This window comes from Heterocephalus glaber, unplaced genomic scaffold (genome assembly GCF_053883595.1).
Source record: "Heterocephalus glaber isolate CG9 unplaced genomic scaffold, H.glaber_assembly_v1.0 deba00001504, whole genome shotgun sequence".
In the NCBI taxonomy this organism is placed as follows: domain Eukaryota; kingdom Metazoa; phylum Chordata; class Mammalia; order Rodentia; family Bathyergidae; genus Heterocephalus; species Heterocephalus glaber.
The window spans coordinates 7,025,118-7,047,865 of record NW_028258324.1 but is presented as its reverse complement, the minus strand read 5'-3'; the positions used below and the strand labels follow the sequence as shown (position 1 = coordinate 7,047,865).

General features: G+C 36.2%; 1 protein-coding gene across 22 annotated transcripts in view; it reads right to left on the bottom strand.

Annotated features, from left to right (window-relative positions):
- Nucleotides 1-22,748, bottom strand: part of Nek11 (NIMA related kinase 11) — a 328,322-nt gene that overhangs the window by 223,121 nt on the left and 82,453 nt on the right. For all 22 annotated transcript variants that reach the window (XR_015441122.1, XR_015441120.1, XR_015441118.1 and 19 more), the window contains one exon: nucleotides 8,524-8,642. Coding sequence is in view for 15 of the 22 variants with exons in the window: in XM_087186939.1 (XP_087043065.1) it covers nucleotides 8,524-8,642 (119 nt within the window). In the remaining 7 variants the exon portion in view is untranslated. The remainder of the gene's footprint in view (nucleotides 1-8,523; nucleotides 8,643-22,748) is intronic.

Below are 22,748 nucleotides of genomic sequence, written 5' to 3'. Positions count from 1 at the left end.
TGTAATATCTCTCATTTGAGTAAGACAAAGTACCAACAAAATGTATAATAAAAGATGGGTAGAAGGAGACAGGGAGATGGATCTCTTACAAATGAGAAGGGGTCCAGGAGACTGAGTGTGAGGGGAAAGGGGGAAAAGAGGAGGAAATAAGTAGAATAAAGATATGTCATGTATAGGAACCTAATAATCTCAACAATTGTACAAATTATATGTCATAAACATACGCTAAGATTAATAATATCAATAAGAATGAAAATGGTGAAAAGGGAATTAGAAGATGAGAGAGGGATGTGGGGGAGGGGAAGCAGATTTTAAAAGCAATAAGCTGTGTTATGTACATGTACCCACTCCCCAAGATGACTGTAAACTGTACGTGCTACAAGCATGTACTGATAAATTTTTTTTAATTACCCTGTATCCTTATCCCCCTTATTCACTATCTGGCACTGTGTGACTTCTGGCTCTTCCCCAAAGTCAGAATGGCCATGAAAATTGACATTTTAAATCAATTCAGGACATCAAGGCAGCCACAATAGTACAACTAAAGACATGAAAGAGGACTTCCAGAACTGTTTCAGAAAGTGGCAAGAACAAGGGAACGAGTGTGTTTGAAGCAGAGAAGAGTATTTTGAGAAAGATTAATGGCAATGTGTCTTTTACTGCAATTTAAAAAATTTATGTACCCAATCCTACCTTGTACACATATTTTACCTGTCAATTAAAACAACAGAAAAGATGATTCTAGGGAAACAAAAAAAAAAGCAATCTGTACTCTCTTTATGACTTCCTCTAATCAGAGATGAATAAGTATGCTTCCAAGAGTGGAAGGAAGGGAAAGAATAATAGTGGACCACATAAATCTGGCCCACTTTGTTTGGGGGTAATGAGCCCAGGTTCTATAATTCTAAACACTAACCCATATTTGGTATTTTCATGCTCAGTTTGGATATAAGGAAATCAAGCTAATAACTTGCCTGAAGATTATATGGCTTAGGAATACAAACTTAGGTTTCTTTAACTCTACATACCACTATTTCAACCTAGGTCTGTTTGATTACAGACACTGCATTGAGCTACAATTCTCTACTGTGTTCTTACATTTCCATAGTACCTGGGATTAGAATATACATGAGCATGCCACTGATTGCAAAGGAGAAGAATTATATTTAACAGTAGAGGGTTAAATAAAATTTGGCCTCCTCTATGCTCACTCTTGGGGTTCTCTTGTTATGGCAGGGAATGTTAGAAATCAATAACCATTCTCCTCTGAGAAGATTCGGCTCTCCTCTGCCCTTGGGGGTAAAAGTATCAGAGGAGAGGTTCTGGGTGGATGGGCGGGGGGGGGTGCTGGGGGGAGTTAGGGGGTACAGTGTGGAATTCTTTTTCCCTTGAAGGTCAGCTGGTTTATGTATTCTGTGAAAAAGTTCTGACCAACATTAAAGAATAATTTTTACTTTTCTTTTTTATAGCACACATTAATTATATAAAATAGTGGTTTCATTGTGACATTTAATACATGCATATAACACACTTTCATTATATCCTTCCCCTGTTACACTCCCAAGCCCTCCCCTCTACCTCCCCCATCGCCTTTCTCTTCTTCAATAGTCCCCTAAGTGATAATTTTCAAAAAGGTAAAATCATAAGTGTCATAAAAATATAAAATGAACATATGTCAAAAATTTAATTTAGCTTACTAGTTAAGGAGAGATCTAGTTAAGGTGCAAAACTGAGTTAGAGTTGTTGAGAAGGGGATCAAAAGATGGCATGGAGGCAGGGGAGGGACAAGGGATAAAAACAGAATTAAGATGTGTTATGTACATGTGCTAACTCCACAAAAGGAATGTAAGCATTATGTATTGCAAACAGGTACTAGTAAAAAAATAATAATACATCATTAGCCCTCAGCACTATGTATTTAAGAATAAGGCATGCATTCTGTTAGAAAGTAGTTATAAGAACTGGCTGCCACTACAGTGATAGAATAATAAGGTCTAGGCAATGGATCAGATAACAAACTATTTTAGTAAATATTTTTCTAAATTTAAATTTACTGACTTTGTAGTATAGTAAACAAAAATGGCTCCAGCAAAGTCTTTCATATACTTGGTTAATATTCATTTCTTTAAGGTACATACAAATCAAATCCAAGAAATAACAAAGTCACAAGCAACAGAGGTAGTTTGTATAAAATCTTTCTTCTAAAAATCTCAAAGTAGGTCTCCATCACTTATCACTTATGGTGCCCCACCCCATATCTGTACAAGTAACAAATCCCTCTCATTTCTCTGTTTTATGACACCTATGTGACCTGGTTAAGACTGGACAACAGTTTGTGGTCAGCTCTATCTTGGAGTTCCTATCTCCATCTTCTCCATTAGGCCATCCTCTCCCAGCCTCCACAGCATTTGCTAGGGTAAAGAACAGATATGGAGGCAAGCCTAGCCCAAGGCAGGGCCCTGGAGACAGCAAGAGCAATTCAACCTTCATCTCCACTAAACCCCTAATCTTACTTTCTGAAACCCTGACTCCTTTCCCTGCAGCAGTCTCTGGGTAGATCACTAGCTCTTCTCACCCAAAGTGCCGGTATAATCAGTGACTCCTCAGTGATGCACAGTCTAGTTAACTCTGCTCCTGGTCTCTGCCATGTAGCCCCATCCTGGCTTCTGAAGCACCTGCCTGATTTTCCCCACCTATGATATGATTATGAGCCCTCTGGGTAAGAGAGGAGCTGGTCAGGTCCTTACCCAGCTATTGGCAATTTCCAGCACATCAGGAGTGTGCAGTGGAGTGGGAGTACCATGAGAAAGGTGACCTCAGGGCATCCTCAAGATGTGGAAACCAGGAGAAAGTAAGCATCAACAGTAACACCATAGAGTTAACTCTATGCTAACCACAATTCTCTGATTTCCCATCTCCAAACCTGGGGTAGGATGCATCCTTCACAGTAAGATGCACTGACATGGATTCCCAAATAGGTTCTCTTGGAGCCTTACTACCTTAAAAATGAATTTTTTATGCCAACAAACTATTGGATTCACTCTAACACAACACCACACCAAGCTGGCTAGGAGATGTGTAGATGGTGAAGTGATGAGGGAGCCATCTCAGGGAAAGGCCCAAGCCTGTTGTCTCGCCCAGTGTGAAAGCACTGAAATTGGCAAGACTTCAAGACTACCACCTGATGAGCTCACTACAGAAAGGCTGCTCCATCTTTCATCTTAAGAAACCAAGGCTAATGAACTCCCTACCTCTTCAACAAGAGTTTTTGTGTAATATTCTCAAGATGGTTTTTAGTGAACTGTGAATATTCTCAACTTTTAGCAGCATTATTTATGTGTTTGTGCCATATGCTGGAGATTTAGATTATTTCTAATGTATAAATAAACCAAATTAAAATAAGTGCAGTAAGACTGCAAATGAGTTAGCAAAATCTTCATTTCTTCTGTAACCCCATTCCTCTTAGTTTTTCCAGGGCTGTTTTTATCTCCTCTGCCACTATACTTCACTAGTCAGGGTTCTCCAAGCAAGCAAAACCAATATATGATTTATTACTAAGAATCGGCTCGGGCAATTACACAGCCTGAGAAGCTCCACAACCTGCCATGTGCAAGCTAGAGTCCCAGGAAAGCCAATGGTGTGATTCAGTCTGAGTCTGAAGGTCTGAGAAGCAGGAGGGCCAATATGTCAATCCCTGTCCAAGGTCAAGAGAAAATGGGATAAGACATCCCTGCTCAAGCAGCATGGCAGGAAAAAGGGGCAAATTTTTTCTTTCTCCACCTTTTGTGCCATTCGGGCCATCAGTGAATTGGGTGACCCCACTCACATCAAGGAGGGTGATCTCCTTTAATGAGCCATTGATGCCAATGCTAAGCTCACCCAGAAATATCCTCACAGACTCACCCAGAAGCCCACTCATGGTGCCACATGAAATGAACTATTACATGAATTAAAATAGTTTGCAAGGCATTTGCAACAGAGGAGCCAAATCTAACCTCTTCATGTGTATGCATTGTTCCATGGTACTATTACCTTTAATTCATGCATATTTTCAAAAGAAACTTTAATATCTATTATTTAGACCATACATGAAAAGAGCTAGAATGATGCTTTGTATTGAATATAGGCCTATTTTTTGCTGGTTGTATTTTGAGTTCAAAGCTGAGAGAAACATTGCAAGAGGCTGTACTCTTGTTCCCAAGTATTCCTATCTCACTTGCCTTACCACCCATTTGCCACCCCTCTGCCACTGAGCCTGATCATGTGACTTCCTCTGCTCAGGGCACATGAGCAGACAGGATGATTGTCAAGTCTGAGTAGAAGCTTAACAGCTGTGGAATGTTTTGGTAATTCACTCTTGCTTTTGCCCCTTGGCATGAGAGAAGCAAATTCCAGATAGGAACTACTCTTTCTTTTTGGGTACTAGAATGAGAAGATATGTGGAAGAGACTTGCAGCTGACCCCCATGGATAATGTGCAACACAGGCAAGAAGCAGCATTGGAGTTTTGCTAATAGAGCATGACTCCCTTCGGTAGGAATGCGCTGTAGTGCTACATGCTCAAGGAAGCTATCAGTGGACTGAATATTCTTGGCTTCTAATATCACTATATTAAAGTATTCATCCTGTATGTTTTTAAAAAATCATTCTTGTAAATTTAAACTGATTTTTAAAAAGATAAGTTTATTTTCTGAAGGAAACCTGTCTTAGACCTATACTAAATTAAATATTGAAAACTAAGAGAAAGAAAAAGTAGATTACATACTTAGGGCCAGAAAAAATTGTACAACCTGACTCTATTTAAAAATAATTCTGAAGATTGGGTTAAGATGGCGAAACTTGCCTTTACCACCCCACTCAAAACTCCCCAAAATATTTTTTTAAAAAATTCAAAAGGAAATTCATAACAGTGCTAGAAAACAATAGTTATATATGGTCAAGAATTTTTTTAAAATCTCTGAAAGAATGCAAAAAGAAGAATCTAAACCCTAAAATATGTGTAGAAGAATCCCCCGTCTACATCCCTCCACCCACAGCAGCCACCAGCTTAGCAAGGCACCCTACACAGCTCTTCTTCCCTCTCCATCTCACTCTTCCCACACACTGGCTTCTGCTTTTTGAGATCATCTCTGAAGTAATCTACTTATACTTCAGTCTTTGTTTACAGGTGCTGACATTGGCGGAACCAAACAGAGACAAGCCCTAATGTCTCCCCAAGATCTAGAGCCTTGCTGCTACCTTCCTCATCACATTCTTCTGACTTTGTCCCCCTCATTCTCTCTCCGTATTCCACCTATCATAGTCACAATTAAACTCAGCACCATTGTCTTAAACCTGTCTTTCTAACTTCTCACTCACCCAGGCACAAAACTTCAGGTTCATCTTTGCCCTTCTTCTACCATGTCTCACATATCCACTTCATTTCAAGTCGTCATTTGAACTTTTCAAGTTAGTTCTGGTTCTTCCCACATCCTGCCTATTCTGCCACCTTATTTAAGGTCTCATCACCTCCTACACAGATACTATAAAAGGTTGCTGATGAATAGCCAAAGTTCCCTTCTCTCCTCTCTATAATTTATCATCTAATCTTCTAGAAGCAAGCTCCAATCATACAGCTACACTAAAAAGGCCCCTGTGACATCAAATGTCTATACCACAAAATAAAGCTCTCTTGATTTCAACTGCCTTTACCCATAACTCAAAAGTCTTCCCAACTGAACCATTCACCATTCACTCTAAAAGTACTCTTTTTCCCTACCCTATGCCTTTTCTCACTCCATTCTCTAAACCTGGAAAACTCTTGAACAATTTTTCATCATATTTAAATTCTACCTTGGGCCAAATGCCATTTCTTCCATGAAGCCTTCCTTGATTATCCCAAATGAAACTACCTCTTATCTGATCTTCTGTAAAGCTTAAACCATTGAGACTCTTATCACTTTATTTTTAGAGTAAAACTTACATTAAAGTGGATAAATATTTAATGATGAAGTTGCACACATCTATCACCCTTGTAATCCTCCACCCAGGTCTAAATATTACCAGCCATCTCAGAAGGTTTCTTTCATGTCCATTTTGGTCAAAATTCCTCTCTAGGAGAAATCTCTTTTCTGACTCACCATTGATTAGTTTTGAACTTCACATAAACACAGTCATACAACAGTATGCACTCCCTTGTACGTGGCTTCTTCCATCCAACACTGTTTCTTGGGGATTCAACTAAATTGTGCATACCTGTTCTGTGTTCTTGTCTCATTACAGGCTAACACTTTACTCCACTGTATAACTAGCTCACATGTAACCATTCTGCAGTAGATGAAGACTTTCTAGTGTATTGGCTAGTCCAAGCAAGGATTCTATAGACATTTTTGTGTATCTGTTGTTGGATATCAGCATCCATTTCTACTCCTAGTAATAGAATTGCTGGGTCATTATATATTTAGCTTATGGAGTACTGTCAAATATTTCTCCAAAGTGATTATAAAAATATGCATACATCCTACAAATAATGTAATAAAATTCTAATTGCTTTCCATCCTTGCCAACCCTTATTTTCAGAGGTTTTTTAGCCTGTCTGACAGCTGTGCCCTCATTTCTATATTAAATTATAATCATATGCATCACAGAGTTTAACAGTTTATAAACTTTCTAGATCTATGATATCTTGATGCATATTCCAAATAGTAAGCAGGGAAAGTCCTATTTTACAGTTAAGGAAAGAAAGACTCAGAGAGGTTGAACAGCATGTCCAAGGAGGGGGAGATACTAAATTTTGTACATCCATGGGGCTTATAGCTATGTGAGTATGAGTTATCTCTGCTAGTTTATTAATAGTTCTCTTAGGTTAGTACTTTTTTATCTATCAATATTTAGTGAATAAATGAATGCACCTGAATATAAAATTGATATTTCCCTATCTATACATAAAAATTTTATAATTGGTTATAACAACATAATGAATAAGAGGAACCATCATTTGTTATCTGAATCATGAAGGACAGTATTTCAGATGCACAAATATACAAACATTTAGTACCATTCAATGATTTTTCTTTGAATGTTAAAGGATTTTTTTAAAAATCAAAATCTTCCTTTTGAAGGTCATTTTAAATTCATTTATTTTGGCCAGGCATGGTAGCTCACACCTGCAATCCCAGCACGTGGTAGGCTGAGGAAGGAGGATCACCGTGAGTTCGAGGCCAGCCTGAGCTACATAGTAAATTCAAGGCCAGTCTGAACTGCATAGCAAGACCCTGTCTTAAAAACCAGAAAAACAAAATTCATTTATTTTAACAATCATTAAGTATTCTAAAGAACATCAAAAGTATTTGAGTTCTTAATCAGATTTCAGTTTTATATTTTGTGCACAGAATACCATAGTTGACAACTTTATGCATTTTTGAGTTGTTTTCGTTATATAATAAGCTAGCAGTATTCCAAGAAGTAGTAAATAAAATAAAAGAAATGCCAACATAGCTATATTTACGGGGAAGCTTTACAATCAGCAGCTTTGGGTAATTTATTTAAAAACTACTTGATATTCCTTTATCACTATCTCTTATGATAGGTTGGCATCATTCTAAAGATTGATAGGAGATGGCAATGAACCAGTAGCTATATATATCATCAAGCATGTGTTTCAGAACATACAGGGCAAATTATAGGATAATACAATTACTTTTTATACTATCAGAAACCACAAATGACACATTTAAGTGAAGTAACATCCAGAGAAAGTCAAACCTTGCTGTACAAATTACCATTTTTGTTCCAGAATATTACTACATGTTATACCATTCACAAGGTAAGAGCTACCTCCTTTATCTGTGAATATTCACCTTTTAAAATGTATGCATATAACTTTATAGATCTATAAAACATTTAACATCTAAAACATCTTATTTTTGACCATAGAAAAATAATAAAAAGTTTTAAAATACATTGTTGAGGCATAGATTACAGACAATAATTATATAAAACTAAAACTCATAAAACATACTTTGGCTTCTTTTAACAGCTAATTCACATCAAAATTGACTTTTTGTTTGAAAAATTTATCTTTGTGATGTCAAAGAATATCTTCCACCTCAATAACTCAGCTAATATTGAGATGTAAACCTAGATAATTGTGCACTGACACATTCCAAGGTGACCACTTAACTTATTTTTGCTGTATCAAGGTATTTATAATTAAGCCTGCTATAAGATACAATAAATTCATGGCCTGCTAAAGCTATCAGAGAATCACTTGTAATTCACAGGAGATGATCAGATATAAGAGAATACAAATTTCAGTATTATATTCAGAGGCAACTTGATTTCTAGAACAAAAGAGAAATTATTCAAGTAAATCCCCAGACATAATACTGTAAGTTTCCTCAAGAAAAAAACCACATTGATATATAACTATAGCTACTGAACTTTTAAATTTGTTTGCTTTCAAAATGACAAAAAATAATCATTTTTCAAGTTTAGATATGACTGTTAAAAATATGCCCTGCCCCAAATAGCAAAATGAACATACCTTTCATGCATATAGTCAACTCCTAGCAACAACTGTATAAACCATTCTATTATTTGATTTTCTGTAAAAATTTTCCCAGCTTCTTTATATTGCTGAATCTTACAGTCCAGATCACGGCCCTGAAATGAGATAGCATAATCTTTCATATTTTATTCAATTAAAGTTTTAAAAGCAAGCTCTCTTAACAATAGTTAATACATAGCAGTCACTGTGTATGATAAGAAAGCAAGGGTTATTACCACTCTGTAACTATCACTGACAAAAGATTCTTTCCTCAGCCAAACTCTAGCCAGGCTTCTCTGAGCCTTCTTCTCAACTAGGCCTCAACCATGACCTCAGAAGACTTGAACAAACACTAACATAGTTGCCAGCAGTTCCAGGCCCCATTCCTAAAATGATGGAAGTCCCCATCCTTAGAATGCCTGCCCAAGAAAATACAAAGCTGCCATAAGAATTTAATTTTAGGTGGACATGGTAGCTAACGTCTATAATTTCAACAGTTAAAGAGGCTGAGGCAGAGTGATTGTAAGTTCAGCCCAGCCTGGAAACTTAGCAATTCAGTAAGATCTTGTCTCAAAATTTAAGAAAATAAATAAATAAAAGGGCTGGAGATGTAGCTCATCATCAAGCCCCTGGGTTCAATCCACAGTACTACAGGAAAGAAGAAGGAGGAAGAGGAGGAGGAAGAAGAAGAAGAATTTATTATTCCAGCCAATACCAAAAGATAAGGCCCTTGTCTCCTTGCCTTCAAAGAAAGGCAGAAGTTTAATTTTGATAAACACATCACAAATCCAATGGGTTTCACATGAACCAACTTCCATTTCCCAATTTCTGTAATTTTTTACTTCCCTGACCATGCTGCCCCGACCCACCCTAGGCCCATCCTTCCAAAACTCCCAGTCAGCTCTGCACAAAGTGGAATGGAACTCAACTCTTAACCCTGTTGTTATTTTTTACTGAATAAAATCTGCTTTAACTGCTTTAAATGTCTGGCTGTATTTGTCTTTCACATCACTCAAGAGCAACTCCTTCTAAAGAAAATAAATTAACCTGCACACTTCCAACCAAAATTACTTTGATTGTTACCTAAAAATGTGCACATATAAACTTTAAAAGTCTAAATGGAATACTAACATGTATACATGTTAAAATATAAGCCAATAAAATTAAAACCAGTGATATTAATTTAATGAAGTCATATTTTAGTGAAACTAAATTCATGCTTCCACAGTGCATTCAGCATTGATGGCAATTGTATATATTCTTTAGCATTTTATATGCCCAGACTACCATGTACCTTGGGAGGACTAAATTCTCCTTTTCTCTAATGACAGCAAAACTTGCAGGAATACAACAACTGTTGATCTATGCTAGGTCCCAAACACATCCTTTAATTATTTAGTCAGTCTTTGTCCTATAACTCACTGGTGAGAGGTAAAATAATAATATTTATTTTTAATGCCCAAAACTAACCATGGTCCAAATGACAAATATCTGAAATTGCACAGTGGTCTCTGATATAATACCTTTCTGACTGTGGTTGTATTAATGTTCTTTAACTACCATAGAAATGAAAACAATGCTAAATTCTCACAGAGAACTTTTATATACATTGTATTAATATATAATCCTCTGTATCTTAAATGTCTGAAAAACTAGAGATAATTTGAGAAGTGTTCTCTGAAGAAAAGGGTAGGTTAAACGCAACTTAGTTTGGTTTTTACAAGATGGAAAGCATGGGTCTTTAGAGGGCGGGATACTTGCCATGACCACCAGTACTGGAGCCCCCTGCAGTGGGCTCTGATCTCCTACTCAGTGCTACATTGCAAGGTGAGAAGAAAGACACAGAAAAAGAGTTAAAGGACAGATAAGGAAAGCCAGGATGTTCAGTGCTTGGGCAGTAAGAGGCATGAGCAAACAAAGGCCCTGAAAACCCAGAGCTGTCAATATTTATTGGTGACATCACAGTTAGTTTGAGGTAAAGGGGCTATGTGGAGGGACTATGTGGAGTTGCTATGGATATGCTGCTGATGCAAGGAAGGCATGTAAAGGAAGAGACAAGGTATTCTTGAATTAGGAACAGAGCAGACAAAATATAGGTTGTGGCTAATAATGTCATTTTTAAATTGTGTTATTTGAAGAAATATGAAATTCTGTACTTTTCCCATCAGCTATTGTATTATCTTCTTTGAGAGTAAGAAGAATTGTTTCCTGTGTATAGTCTTGCCACAGTGACAGTATACTCTCTGGGTGACATTTATTGTTGCTTTGTCAATCACCGCTTTTTTTTCCCATTAAGTTTATTGGTACATTTTAGTTATAAAATACAGTTACATTCATCATTGGAATCTGGTACCTTTACATGAGTATCTTGGTTCTTATTTTTTCCCCTTTCCCCTGCCCTCCGTTCACCCCCTCCACTCTTCCCTATTTGCAAAGATTTGTTTCCATTTTTTTCCTTTTCTCATATTTTTTCTTTTCCCTTTTTTTCTTTCCCCTACCCCTCCCACTTCCCCTGCACCTTTAGACCTTTTCTTCCTGTTACACAATATCAATTATATATTTTTAAATTACAATATCAAGATCTAGGAGACATTACCACAGATTTTACAGAATGTAAAAGGATATAGAAAGCATATTTCAAAAATAAGTTTTGAAATAAATTTGACAACTTCTAAGAAGTACCTTGGAAGACAAATTAATGAAACTAACTCTGGAGGAAATATAAAATTTGAATAGCACCTATTAAAGAAAGTATGTTCCTAGCTTGAAAACTTACCTATATGACAACAGCAGGCTCATATACATTTTAACTGATAAACTATATCAAACAATTAAAGCAGAAAAAAGAAGGAACACTTCTCCCCTCATTTTAGGAAATCAACATTGTACTAATCCTAAAACTGGATAAAGATAATAGAAGAGAAAAGTATGAACATAGATAGAAATTTGTTTAACAAAACAAACTATTAGAAGTCAGATCCGGCAGGATGTAGAAAGTGGTTTTGTTATAGGGATGGCAGTGTTGGTTCAGCATTGGAAGATCCACCCCCAAAAGTCATCCTTTTAACAGAGGAAAGGAAAAAGCCATATGATCCTGTCACTAGTTGGAGAAAAAGTATTGGACTAAATTCTACACCTGTTCATGGAAAAAGCTACCAGGAGACTAGAAGTAGAACAGAAACTTCTCAACAGATTAAAGACATGTACTCCATACTTCCAGCAAGAATGCCTTATATGAATGGAGAAGATAAAATGCTTTCTCCCTAAGGTGGGGAACAACGCCAGATATGCTTACTCTTTATCTGTCATTTAAACTTTGAAACCTAGGCCCCACCAAAATAGTCTGGCAATAAAATGACACAATTAGGATAGGATTGGCAAGGTAGAAGCAAAATCTTTATATGTAGATGAAATGATCATCTACAGAGAAAATACTAAGAAATCTCTAGGAGCCCCTAGAACTTGTATTTGAATTTGGCAGGATTAGAAAACACAAGGTATATATAAAAATTCAGGTCTGTGTATACTTGCTATAAATGAAGAATTGGATATTGAAATTTAAAAGTTATGTAGGAGTACAAAGGACCTAGAAAAGTTAAAACAGTGTTAGAAGACTTTTAGTACCTAATTTTAAGACTTCTTCTAAAGCTACAGTAATCAAGGCAGTGTTGGTGTAAGGAAAGACATATAGATCATTTGAATAAAACAGAGAATCTAGAAATAGAACCACACATATATGGTCCACTGAGATTTGAAAGATTATTTAACATTAGCATTTTATAGAATATAAACTCAATTCAAGAGCTGAGGAAGAGATAGTGTTTGCAGCAAATGGCACTAGAACACCTGGTATCTGTATATAAAAAATTAACCTCAACCCTTTATTTCCATACATGAAAATAACTTGAAGGGATCTATGAACCTAAATAAGAAAGTCTAAAAGTATAAAACTTTAAGAAGAAATTATAAGGGAAAATGTTTATGAATTCAGGGTAGGCAAGAACTACCTAGTATACAAAAGACATGATGTATAAAAGAAAAAAATTGATAAATGAGATTCCATCAAAATTTAGAACTTTAAATGACATCATTAAAATGAAAAGTAGTCCTTAAACAGATCATATTTACAATGCATATAACCTATGAGCAGAATATATAAAGAACTCTTACAGCTCATTAATAGACAACCCAATTAAAATGTAGATGTAAGAAGATGATAAATATCCAGTACAGCACAAGGAAATGTGTGCAACTCTAGAATCAGAAAAATACTAATCAGTACAATAACAAGATTGAATTATACACTCATTAGGGAGATGAAGTTAAAAGTTTTCAAAGCCTTGTCATGACTTTTTCTTTTTGTTGGATTCTCCCCCTTTGCATTTAATTTGTCATGCCAAATGGATTCATTCTGCTGGGGTTCCTGGGGTTGTGATCCTCATTGTTTTTTCCTAGCATATTGTCTAAAATTTTTTGGAGTGCCAGTTTAATATTCATGAAGTTCCTGAGGTGCTCTTTATCATGAAAGTATCTTATTTCTCCATCAATTTTGAAAGATAGTTTTGTAGGGTACATCAATCTGGGTTGGAGGCTCTTTTCCTTTAGGGCTTGAAATACATCACTCCAAGCTCTTCTTGCCTTGAGGGTTTGCATTGAGAAGTCTGCTGTGATTCTGATGGACTTTCCTTTGTATGTGATTTGTTTCTTTTCTCTAACTGCTTGTAGAATTTTGTTCTTCTGTTGGATTTCTGGAATCCTAACTATTATATGCCTATGTGTAGATTTTTTTTGATCAAGGCTATTTGGAGACCTATATGCCTCACTTATCTGTATGTCAAGTTCTTTTCCCCTGCTTGGGAAGTTTTCTGCCATTACTTCTGTGAACAGTTTTTTTATGTCATCTGCACTCTCTCCTCTTTCTTCATTGACTCCAATCAGTCTTATGTTATTCTTCTTTCCATTGTCTAGTAGCTGCTGGATTGATTTCTCATGTTCCTTTACAATTTTAAAGTATGTTTTCTTTTTTTGGTCACTAATTGCAATCTTTTCTTCTATATCTGAAATTCTACCCTCACATTGGTTCATTCTGCTGCACAGACTTTCGATGGAGTTTTTAATCTCTTGGAAATCTGTTTGTATCTGTTTTATGGATTCCATTTGTTTCCTATGTTGGGATTCCATCATGTTCTGCAGATCCTCTATTTTTTTATCTGTGTCTTCTCTAGATTTATTAATCATGTCTTGCACCATGATCAAAATCTTTGCTGTTATCTGAGTCATTATTTCTGATTTCATTTTTCCCAGATCCTTTTTTGTTGCTGGTTCAGAGTCCAGGTAGTTGAGTATCAGATTGTTCCATCCCGTTTCCCTTTGGGGTTGCTGTAGGTAATCCAGAAGTCTGTTTTTGAGGCTTGTTTACATGTCTTCTCATTTCCATGGGGTGAGGGTTGCTTCTGTCACCCACCTGGCTCACCTTCTCTGCCCTAGGAGCTTGGGATGGTGGCGGGGGAGCTTCCTTCTGGGTGCTGGGACCAGCTCAGCTTCTCTGCCTGAGGAGCCTGGGATGGTGGAGGGGGAGCTTCCTTCTCAGTGCTGGGACCGGCTCAGCTTCTCTCTCAATCACCTCTTTATACTCTTGCACTCTTTGCACTCATTCAAGTAGTGAGTGCAAGCTGTGTGCCTGTTTCCTGCATTCATATTAGGCATATAGTTCCTTATAACTACATAAATATATGTTTAGACTGTTGAGGAAAAAAGAACAGGGCCTTCAATAATTAACCAATAGAATGGAATAACAGATCTAATAGAATCATTGACCTCAAAGTGAAATGTCAAAAGAAGACACACAAACTCCCTCTTGCCCACTGGGTCAGAACTGTAAGGAGACATATAGTAGTTCTTAGCATTAAGCAGAGGACTGTTCAGTCCAGAGGAAGATGAAACACTGAAAGAATAAATTAATCAGAGTGCTATGTCCCTGTGATTTTCATTTTGTATGTTTATCTCCAAGAAAAAGTATTTGTTTTGCATTTACTATGTTCTTTAATAAACACTCTGTGGATTAGTTTCTGAGAATTTAATTAAGGTTGATAAGTCATTCAAAGATTAAGACAAATTATTATCTGCTATAACAAAGAAATACATTTTTTGTGAAGTAGTCTGATTTCAACTCAACAATATGAAAAACATTTATTATTTTCTTTCACTACTATCTTTTCAGTAGAAATCAAAAGTCTTTTTTTATGAAATATCAGATCTCAGTTTAAGAAGTTCTTATTACAGTATATGTAAGTTCATTTTGTTTTCTTAACTTTGTCCTTGAAAATTATTTAATGGTGTGTTTCATTGCTAAAAGTCCTTCAATGAAGAGTATTGACTTGAACTTGAACCAATATTAATGTTGCCTTCACTCTACAATGCTGACAGAAAATGATTTCCTTCACTAATACCACCCTTCAAATAAAGGCCTTGATGTTAACTTCTAAGGTTTTGGAAATCTGTAGCCCAAAGTATCATTTGGTAGATTAATGGTACTTCCTCTCTCCCACATCCCAGTTAGCCACATGAGATGGACTTTGAAATACTGAGAACTTGAAAAACTAAAGAACGACTCAACTATATAACATTTTAAACCTTGTCTTTGATTGGCATTAAAAAGTTTTGAATCCTAAAGAATTTTTAGATTAATTCTTTTTTAAAGTTGTTAATAGAAGTATTTAGGATCAATTTAAAAGACAAAAGAAGAGCATTCTCAGAAGAAGCCTAAATACAACAAAACTGAACTGATAGAAGAAAATATAAAGGACAAAATAATCTCTGAATTTTAGGGCTAGAAGAAGCTTGAAAATCAATTGACGCTACTTCATTTTAAAATCAAAAAGCTGCTCCTTATTAATTCTCTGGGTTCACATCTCAGAATGCTCCTCCTTCACACTCTACAACATCTCCTTTAAACAAATATCCTTCCAATGGACCTCAAACTGTAACATATATCAGAATTATCTAAGTTGCTTGTTTAAAATGCATATTCCCAGACTAAATCAATAGACTCTAATTAAGTAAATCTAGATAGAGCCAAGGAATATGTTCTTTATTGTTGTTGTTGCTGTTGTTGTTGTTGTTGTTACTTGTGTTTTTTTAAGTAATACATATTTTTAACAAGCATCCTAAGCAACTCTGGAGGTGGTCCATGACCATACTTTAAGAAATAATTCTAGACAATGAATGGGCCATGTACTTAATATTCAACTCATCACTGAAAACATTTGGTCCAATAGTTTAAACAATTCCAAATCCAAAAGATTCACTCAGGATAAGTAGAGCTAAATAAGAAACACCTAATAATGGCAAGTTTTTAAAGGCCTATGATAGTATTTAAAAATTAATTGAAAGGGAAAGGAGGGGAGGAAATCCTTTATCATTATAGTGCAGATGTTGGAGATATTTCTCTAGGATTTTGAAAATTCACTGTAATGAATTACATAAAAATCAGTAAAATGACAAGCCACATTATGTTCTTTAAAGTAAAATAAGGAAATCCTCTTTTTAAATAGTTAAAAAATGTCACATAACATCATGGCATGTATGTTTGATAATACAGATGGGCATCCTTGAGTTTAGTTACTAATTCATTTTCAAATTCTTTCAGAGTTAGTGTTCTTTGACTGAGATAAATGTACAGGCATAAAAATAAAATGATAGAACTTATTTTTATCTTACAAGTGACATGAAATAATGTTTTTATCAATAAAACACTGGGTTATTTTTTTCAGATAAACTTTGCAAAAAAACTATTTGAAGTTAGACTTATTTTAAGCTAGAATTATTCTGATTCTATTTTTAACATTTACATTTATATAAATTTATATGCCAACTACAGCCATATTCCAAATGTCATAAATTGTATTGAGTTATGGATTGCTTTATATTAGTGTGTTTCATTTTGTATGTGTGTGATAGTGGGGATGGAATCCAAGGAACACAGAGCTACATTCTCAGCCATTTTTATTTTTTTATTCTGAGACAGGGTCTTGCTAAGATGTCCAGGAGTGCTGTGATTATAGGTATTCACTACCACATGCAGCAGTGTATTTTTTTCACATGAAATTAGTTTTGCTTTTCAAGTACTATAATAACAATTTTAAGCAAAACTAAGTGGTAGTACTTTTAAATTTTTTGTTGTTTAAAGGTCAAAATATTTCATAGTTTAAATAAAGAAAGAAAATGGAAAAAACAAATGACTAATTTCAATACTGTAAAGATCATGAATGGATCGCTTTAGGTGTATAAAAATATGAAACACTCATATTATTGAGAATCTTCCCAGACTTAATAAAGTCTAGACCCATAGAATTACCATAAGAAAAATTTAGGGAGGCCTACTTACTTATGAGTGGAAATGTTCTGGAAAACTCAATAGCCCAGATGATATCCAGCTCTCTGAACATGCATGGATGCTTCAATCAGCAACAATTTGAGCAATGCAGAACACTGAAAGCAGCTCCAATGTGTGGTCAGCCCAGGGTATGGATACCTGATGGGAGCTCACACCAGCAAGGGGGGTCATCAAACAATGTCAAAGTGATCAACATCTTAGGCATGTCCCTCACTCATCAACAACCAACTATGGGTAGTGGTGGTTCCCCAAAGAGCTTCAGAATGATGAATAGTAGTTTTAAAGGGCAGAAAATGTTCTTCGCTAGGACCAGACCTGATGTACTGAACATGAAGTTCTATAAGAATGCTGGGAACCAGTAAGTCCGACAGCTACATGTTACTGCCAAAACCACCTCAATAATTTGCTGACACTCATTAGAGTTTCAAAATTGTAAACTTAACACACTTATTGAGGTTATTTAAACACATTTGCAAAAATAAGAAACAAGAGAAATTTTTCAAATTTTCTCTTAATACTGTAAATAGAAACTACTTCCTTAGAAAGTACTTCCTCAAATTTTACTATCAAATCCATTAGTGTTTAAGAATTTCTCAGATAACAGGAAAAATTGTGCCCCTAGTGCAAGACATGATTAATAAATCTAGAGAGGAGCTCAGGAACATGATGGAATCACAAAATAGGAAACAAATGGAATCCATAAAATAGATGCAAATAGATTTCCAGGACATGAAAATCTCCATTGAAAGGCTACACAGCAGAATGCGCCAATGCGAGGACAGAATTTCAGATATAGAAGACAAGATTGCAAATAGTGACCAGGAAAAGAAAAATTGCTTCAAAATTATAAGGGAACATGAGAAATCAATCCAGCAGGTGCTAGATGATGCAAAGAAGAATAACATAAGACTGATTGGGCTCAATGAAGAAACAGCAGAGAGTGGAGATGACATAAAAAATCTCTTCACAGAAATAAGGGTAGAAAACTTCCCAAGCAGGGGAAAAGAACTTGACACAGATAAGTGAGGCATATAGGACTCCAAATAGCCTTGATCAAAAAAAATCTACACATAGGCATATAATTGTTAAGATTCCAGAAACTCAACTGAATAACAAAGTTCTACAAGCAGTTAGAGAAAAGAAACAAATCACATACAAAGGAAAGCCCATCAGAATCACAATAGACATCTCAAAACAAACAATCAAGGCAAGAAGAGCTTGGAGTGACATATTCCAAGCCCTAAACAAAAACAGCCTCCAACCTAGATTGATGTACCCTGCAAAACTATCTTTCAAAATGGATGGAGAAATAAGATACTTTCATGACAAAGAGCAACTTAGGAACTTTGTGAATACCAAACCAGCACTCCAAAAAATTTGACATGACAGACTAGGAACAGACATTAAGGAACACAACCCCAGGAAGCAAGGTAGAATGAACACATCTGGCATGACAATAAATTAAATGTAAAGAGGGAGAACCCAACAAAAAGAAAAAGTCATGGCAATAACAAGTCAATACGTTTCAGTTATAACCATCAATGTTAATGGTCTCGGTTCACAAAGCAAATGAAATAGACTCGCAGAATGGGTCAAGAAGCAAAATGCAACAATATTCTGTATACAAGAAACACACTTAATTCAAAAGGAAACTCATAGACTGAAAGTTAAAGGGGGAAAACTATTACTCCATGTGACGGGAACTCCAAAAAAGGCAGGAGTAGCTACCTCTTTGTAGATCAAGTAGATTTCAAACCAACACTGATTCAGAGAGATGAAGAAGGACACTACATCCTTGTAAAGGGAACAATCCAACAGGAAGAGATGACAATCATAAATATCTATGCACCAAGTACTAGTACACCCAACTATGTAAAACAAATACTAATGGACATGAAAAGTCATATATGCACTAAAACAAGTGTAGTGGGGGACATAAATACCCCACTGTCACAAATAGATAGATCAAGTACACTAAAAATAAGTAATGAAATACTAGAACTATATCAAACTCTAGAAGGAATGAACTTAACAAAAGTTCACAGAGTCTTCCAACACACAAAATCAGAACACACATTCGTCTAAGCTTCATATGGGTCATTCTCCAAAATAGACCACATACTCACACACAGAACATGTTTAAGTAAGTGCAAAGGAACTGAAGTTATTCTCCGTATAAGACCATAGGGCGATAAAATTGGAGAATCATAACAAAAGAAACTTGAAAAATTTCATACACAAGTGGAAATTGAACAACACACTTCTGAATAACCAGTGGGTCACAGGGGACATTAAAAAAAACAGATAATTACTATAATTAAATGACAATGACAACACAACATATAGGAATCTATGGGACACAATGAAAGCAGTCTCACGAGGGAAATTAACAGCAGTGAATACGTATATTAGGAAAACAGAATGAGCCCAATTAAACAATATGTTGCTGAACCTCAAGCCTCTACACAAAGAAGAGTAGGACAAACAAAAAGCTCATACAAAGGAGGAAAATATAAAGATCAGAGGGGAAATCAATGCAATGGAGACTAAGAGAATGATACCAAAAAAATCAATGAAGTCAAGAGTTGGTTCTTCAACACAAAAAACAAAATTGTCAAACTTTTAGCCAATCTTGTCAAAAAAGGAAAGAAAAGGCAAAATCCATGCAATTAGGAATGAAAAGGATGAAATGAAAACAGACCCAGCAAAAATCCAGAGGACCATAAATACCTACTTCCAGAACATATATGCCAATAAGATGGACAACACAGAAGAAACGGACAGATTCCTAGATATACATGAATTACCAAAGTTGAACGAACAAGACCTAAAAATTGTGAAAAACCGAATATCAACCAATGAAATTGGAAATGTAATTAAAAACTTAGCAACTAAGAAAAGCCTGGGTCCTGATGGCTTCACTGCTAAATTCTACAAGACATTTAGAGAGGAACTGCTGCCACTACTGTTCAAACTCTTCAATGAAATTGAACGGGAAGCAATACTCCCAAATTCACTCCTGGAAGCAAGCATCACTTTGATCCCCAAAGCAGAGAAAGTCCCAACCAAAAAGGAGAACTACAGGCCAATCTCACGAATGAACACAGATGCAAAAATCCTTCATAAGATACTGGCAAACAAAATCCAGAAGATCATCAAGAAGATCATACACACTGATTCAAGTGGGATTCATTCCACGGATGCAGGGATGGTTCAATATATGCAAACCAATCAATGTAATATGCTATATCAATAGAGCTGAGGACAAAAACCGTATGATTATCTCCATAGACGCAGAAAAAGCATTTGACAAAATCCAGCAGGCCTTTATGATAAAAACCCTACAAAAAGTTGGAATAGATGGTCTCTACCTCAAACTGATAGATGCCATCTATGAAAAACCAACAGCCAATATCACACTAAATGGTCAAAAAACTGAAATCCTTCACGCTCAAATCAGGAACAAGACAAGGATGTCCATTTTCACCACTCTTGTTCAATATAGTTCTGGAAACATTAGCCACAGCAATTAGACAACAGAAAGAAATAAAAGGAATGAAGACAGGTCATGAAGAAGTCAAATTGTCATGTTTTGCAGATGACATGATACTCTGTATAGAAGACTCCAAGAACTCCACCAAAAGTCTTCTACACTTAATAGCCAAATTCAGTCAAGTAGCTGGTTCCAAGGTCAACACACAAACATCAATAGCTTTCCTCTACACACATGACAGACTCACTGAGAGAGAAATAGGGCAAATAATTCCTTTCACAAAAGCATCCAAAAAATTCAAATACCTAGGAATCAACCTAACGAAAGACATCAAAGACCTCTTCTCTGAAAACTATGGCACCCCGAAAAGATAGATTGAAGATGATATCAGCAAATGGACAGTCATCCCCAGCTCCTGGCTAGGAAGGATAAATATAGTGCAAACGGCCATACTTCCCAAACTGCTGTATAGATTCAATGCAATTCCAATTGAGATCCCAGCGGCATACTTCGTGGACCTTGAGAAAACAATCCAAAATTCATTTGGAACAAGAAGAGACCCACAAGAGCAAAAGCAATTCTAGGTAACAGAAACATGGCAGGGGGTATCACAATCCCCAGCCTGCAACTCTACTACAAAGCTACTGTGATCAAAACAGCATGGTACTGGAAAAGAAACAGACCTGAGGACCAGAGGAACGGATTAGAACATGCAGAAACAATGCCAGACACACTCAGCCATCTCATCTTCGATAAAGGAGCCAAACACCCTCACTAGAGGAAAGATGGCCTCTTCAGTAAATGGCGCTGGAAAAATTGGACTTCAACTTGCCAAAGATTAAAACTAGACCTATGCCTCTCATCATGCACTAAACTAAAATAAAAATGGATTAACGATCCAAATATTAAAACAGAAAATCTGAATCAGTTGGGACAGAGGTTAGGTAGAACCCTTGAAGACATCGGTGTAGGAAAAGATTTTATGAACAAAACCTCAGTTGCCCATGAACTAGCACAAACAATCAACAAGTGGGACCTCTTCTTATTAAAAGGCTTCTACACAGCAAGAGAAACCACCAGCAGTGTGAAGAGGCAAACCACAATGTGGGAAAAGTTCTTCACCTGCTCTTCCTCAGACATAGGTCTACTATCTCCAATCTAATAAGAACTTAAAAAGATCAGACCTCCCAAATTGAAAGACCCAATCCGAAAATGGGCATCTGAAATGAACAGACATTTCTCAGTCAAAGAAGTAGAAATAGCAAATAAACACATGAAAAAATGTTCACCATCACCGGTCATTCGAGAGATGCAAATGATAACAACGCTGAGATTCCACTTCACTCCAGAAAGAATGGCTGCTATCATGAAATCAACCAATAACAAATGCTGGCCTGGCTGTGGGGAAAGAGGAACCCTGCTCCACTGCTGCTGGCAATGTGGCCCGGTGCAAGCACTGTGGAAATCGTTATGGAGATACCTCAAATAACTAGGACTGGAAGTCCCATTTGACCCCACTATTCCACTGCTGGGAATCTTCCCCAAAGAATTAAAAGAATCATACCACAGTGATATATGTGCACCCATGTTCATTGCAGCACAGTTTGTAATAGCTAAAACTTGGAAACAGCCCAAATGCCCATCAACAAAGAAAATGTGTTTTTTTATAAATTGGACTACTCAGCCATAAAAAATGAGAAATTAGAGACATTTATAGCTAAGTGGATGCACACTGAGGCAATACTCTTAAGTGAAAGAAATAGGACATACACATGTATAAATACCGAATAGTTTCTCTTGTGTGAGAAACCCAGATAAAATATAATAAAGAGTAAATAAAGACTAAATAAAGACTAAAATGTATAAAATGTAATGTGAAATAGGAAGAAAAGTGGCAAAGGGCAAGGAAGTCGGAGGGTTAGGCGAAAGGAAAGAAGGGAATGGAATTAATATGAGAAAATGGAAAAATAGGAACAAAATCTTTGTAAATCAGGAGGAATGGAGGGGTTGAAGGGAGGGCTGGGCAAGGGTTAAAAATAAGAACCAAGAGAGACTATGTAAAGGTGCAAATTTCCAATGATGTATGTCATTATATTGTATACTTAAAAAATACCAATGATTGGAATGAATAATCGATAATACAAAATAGGAAGAAAAGGTCCAAAGGGGTAGGGGTAGTGGGAGGGGCAGGGGAAAGGAAAGAAGGGAAATAAAAAATGATGAGAAATGGAAAAAATGGAAATGAAGTCTTCGTAAATAGGGAAGGGTGGAGGGGGTAAAGGGAGGCCTAGGAATGGGGAAAAAGTAAGAACCAAGATGCATCATGTAAAGGTA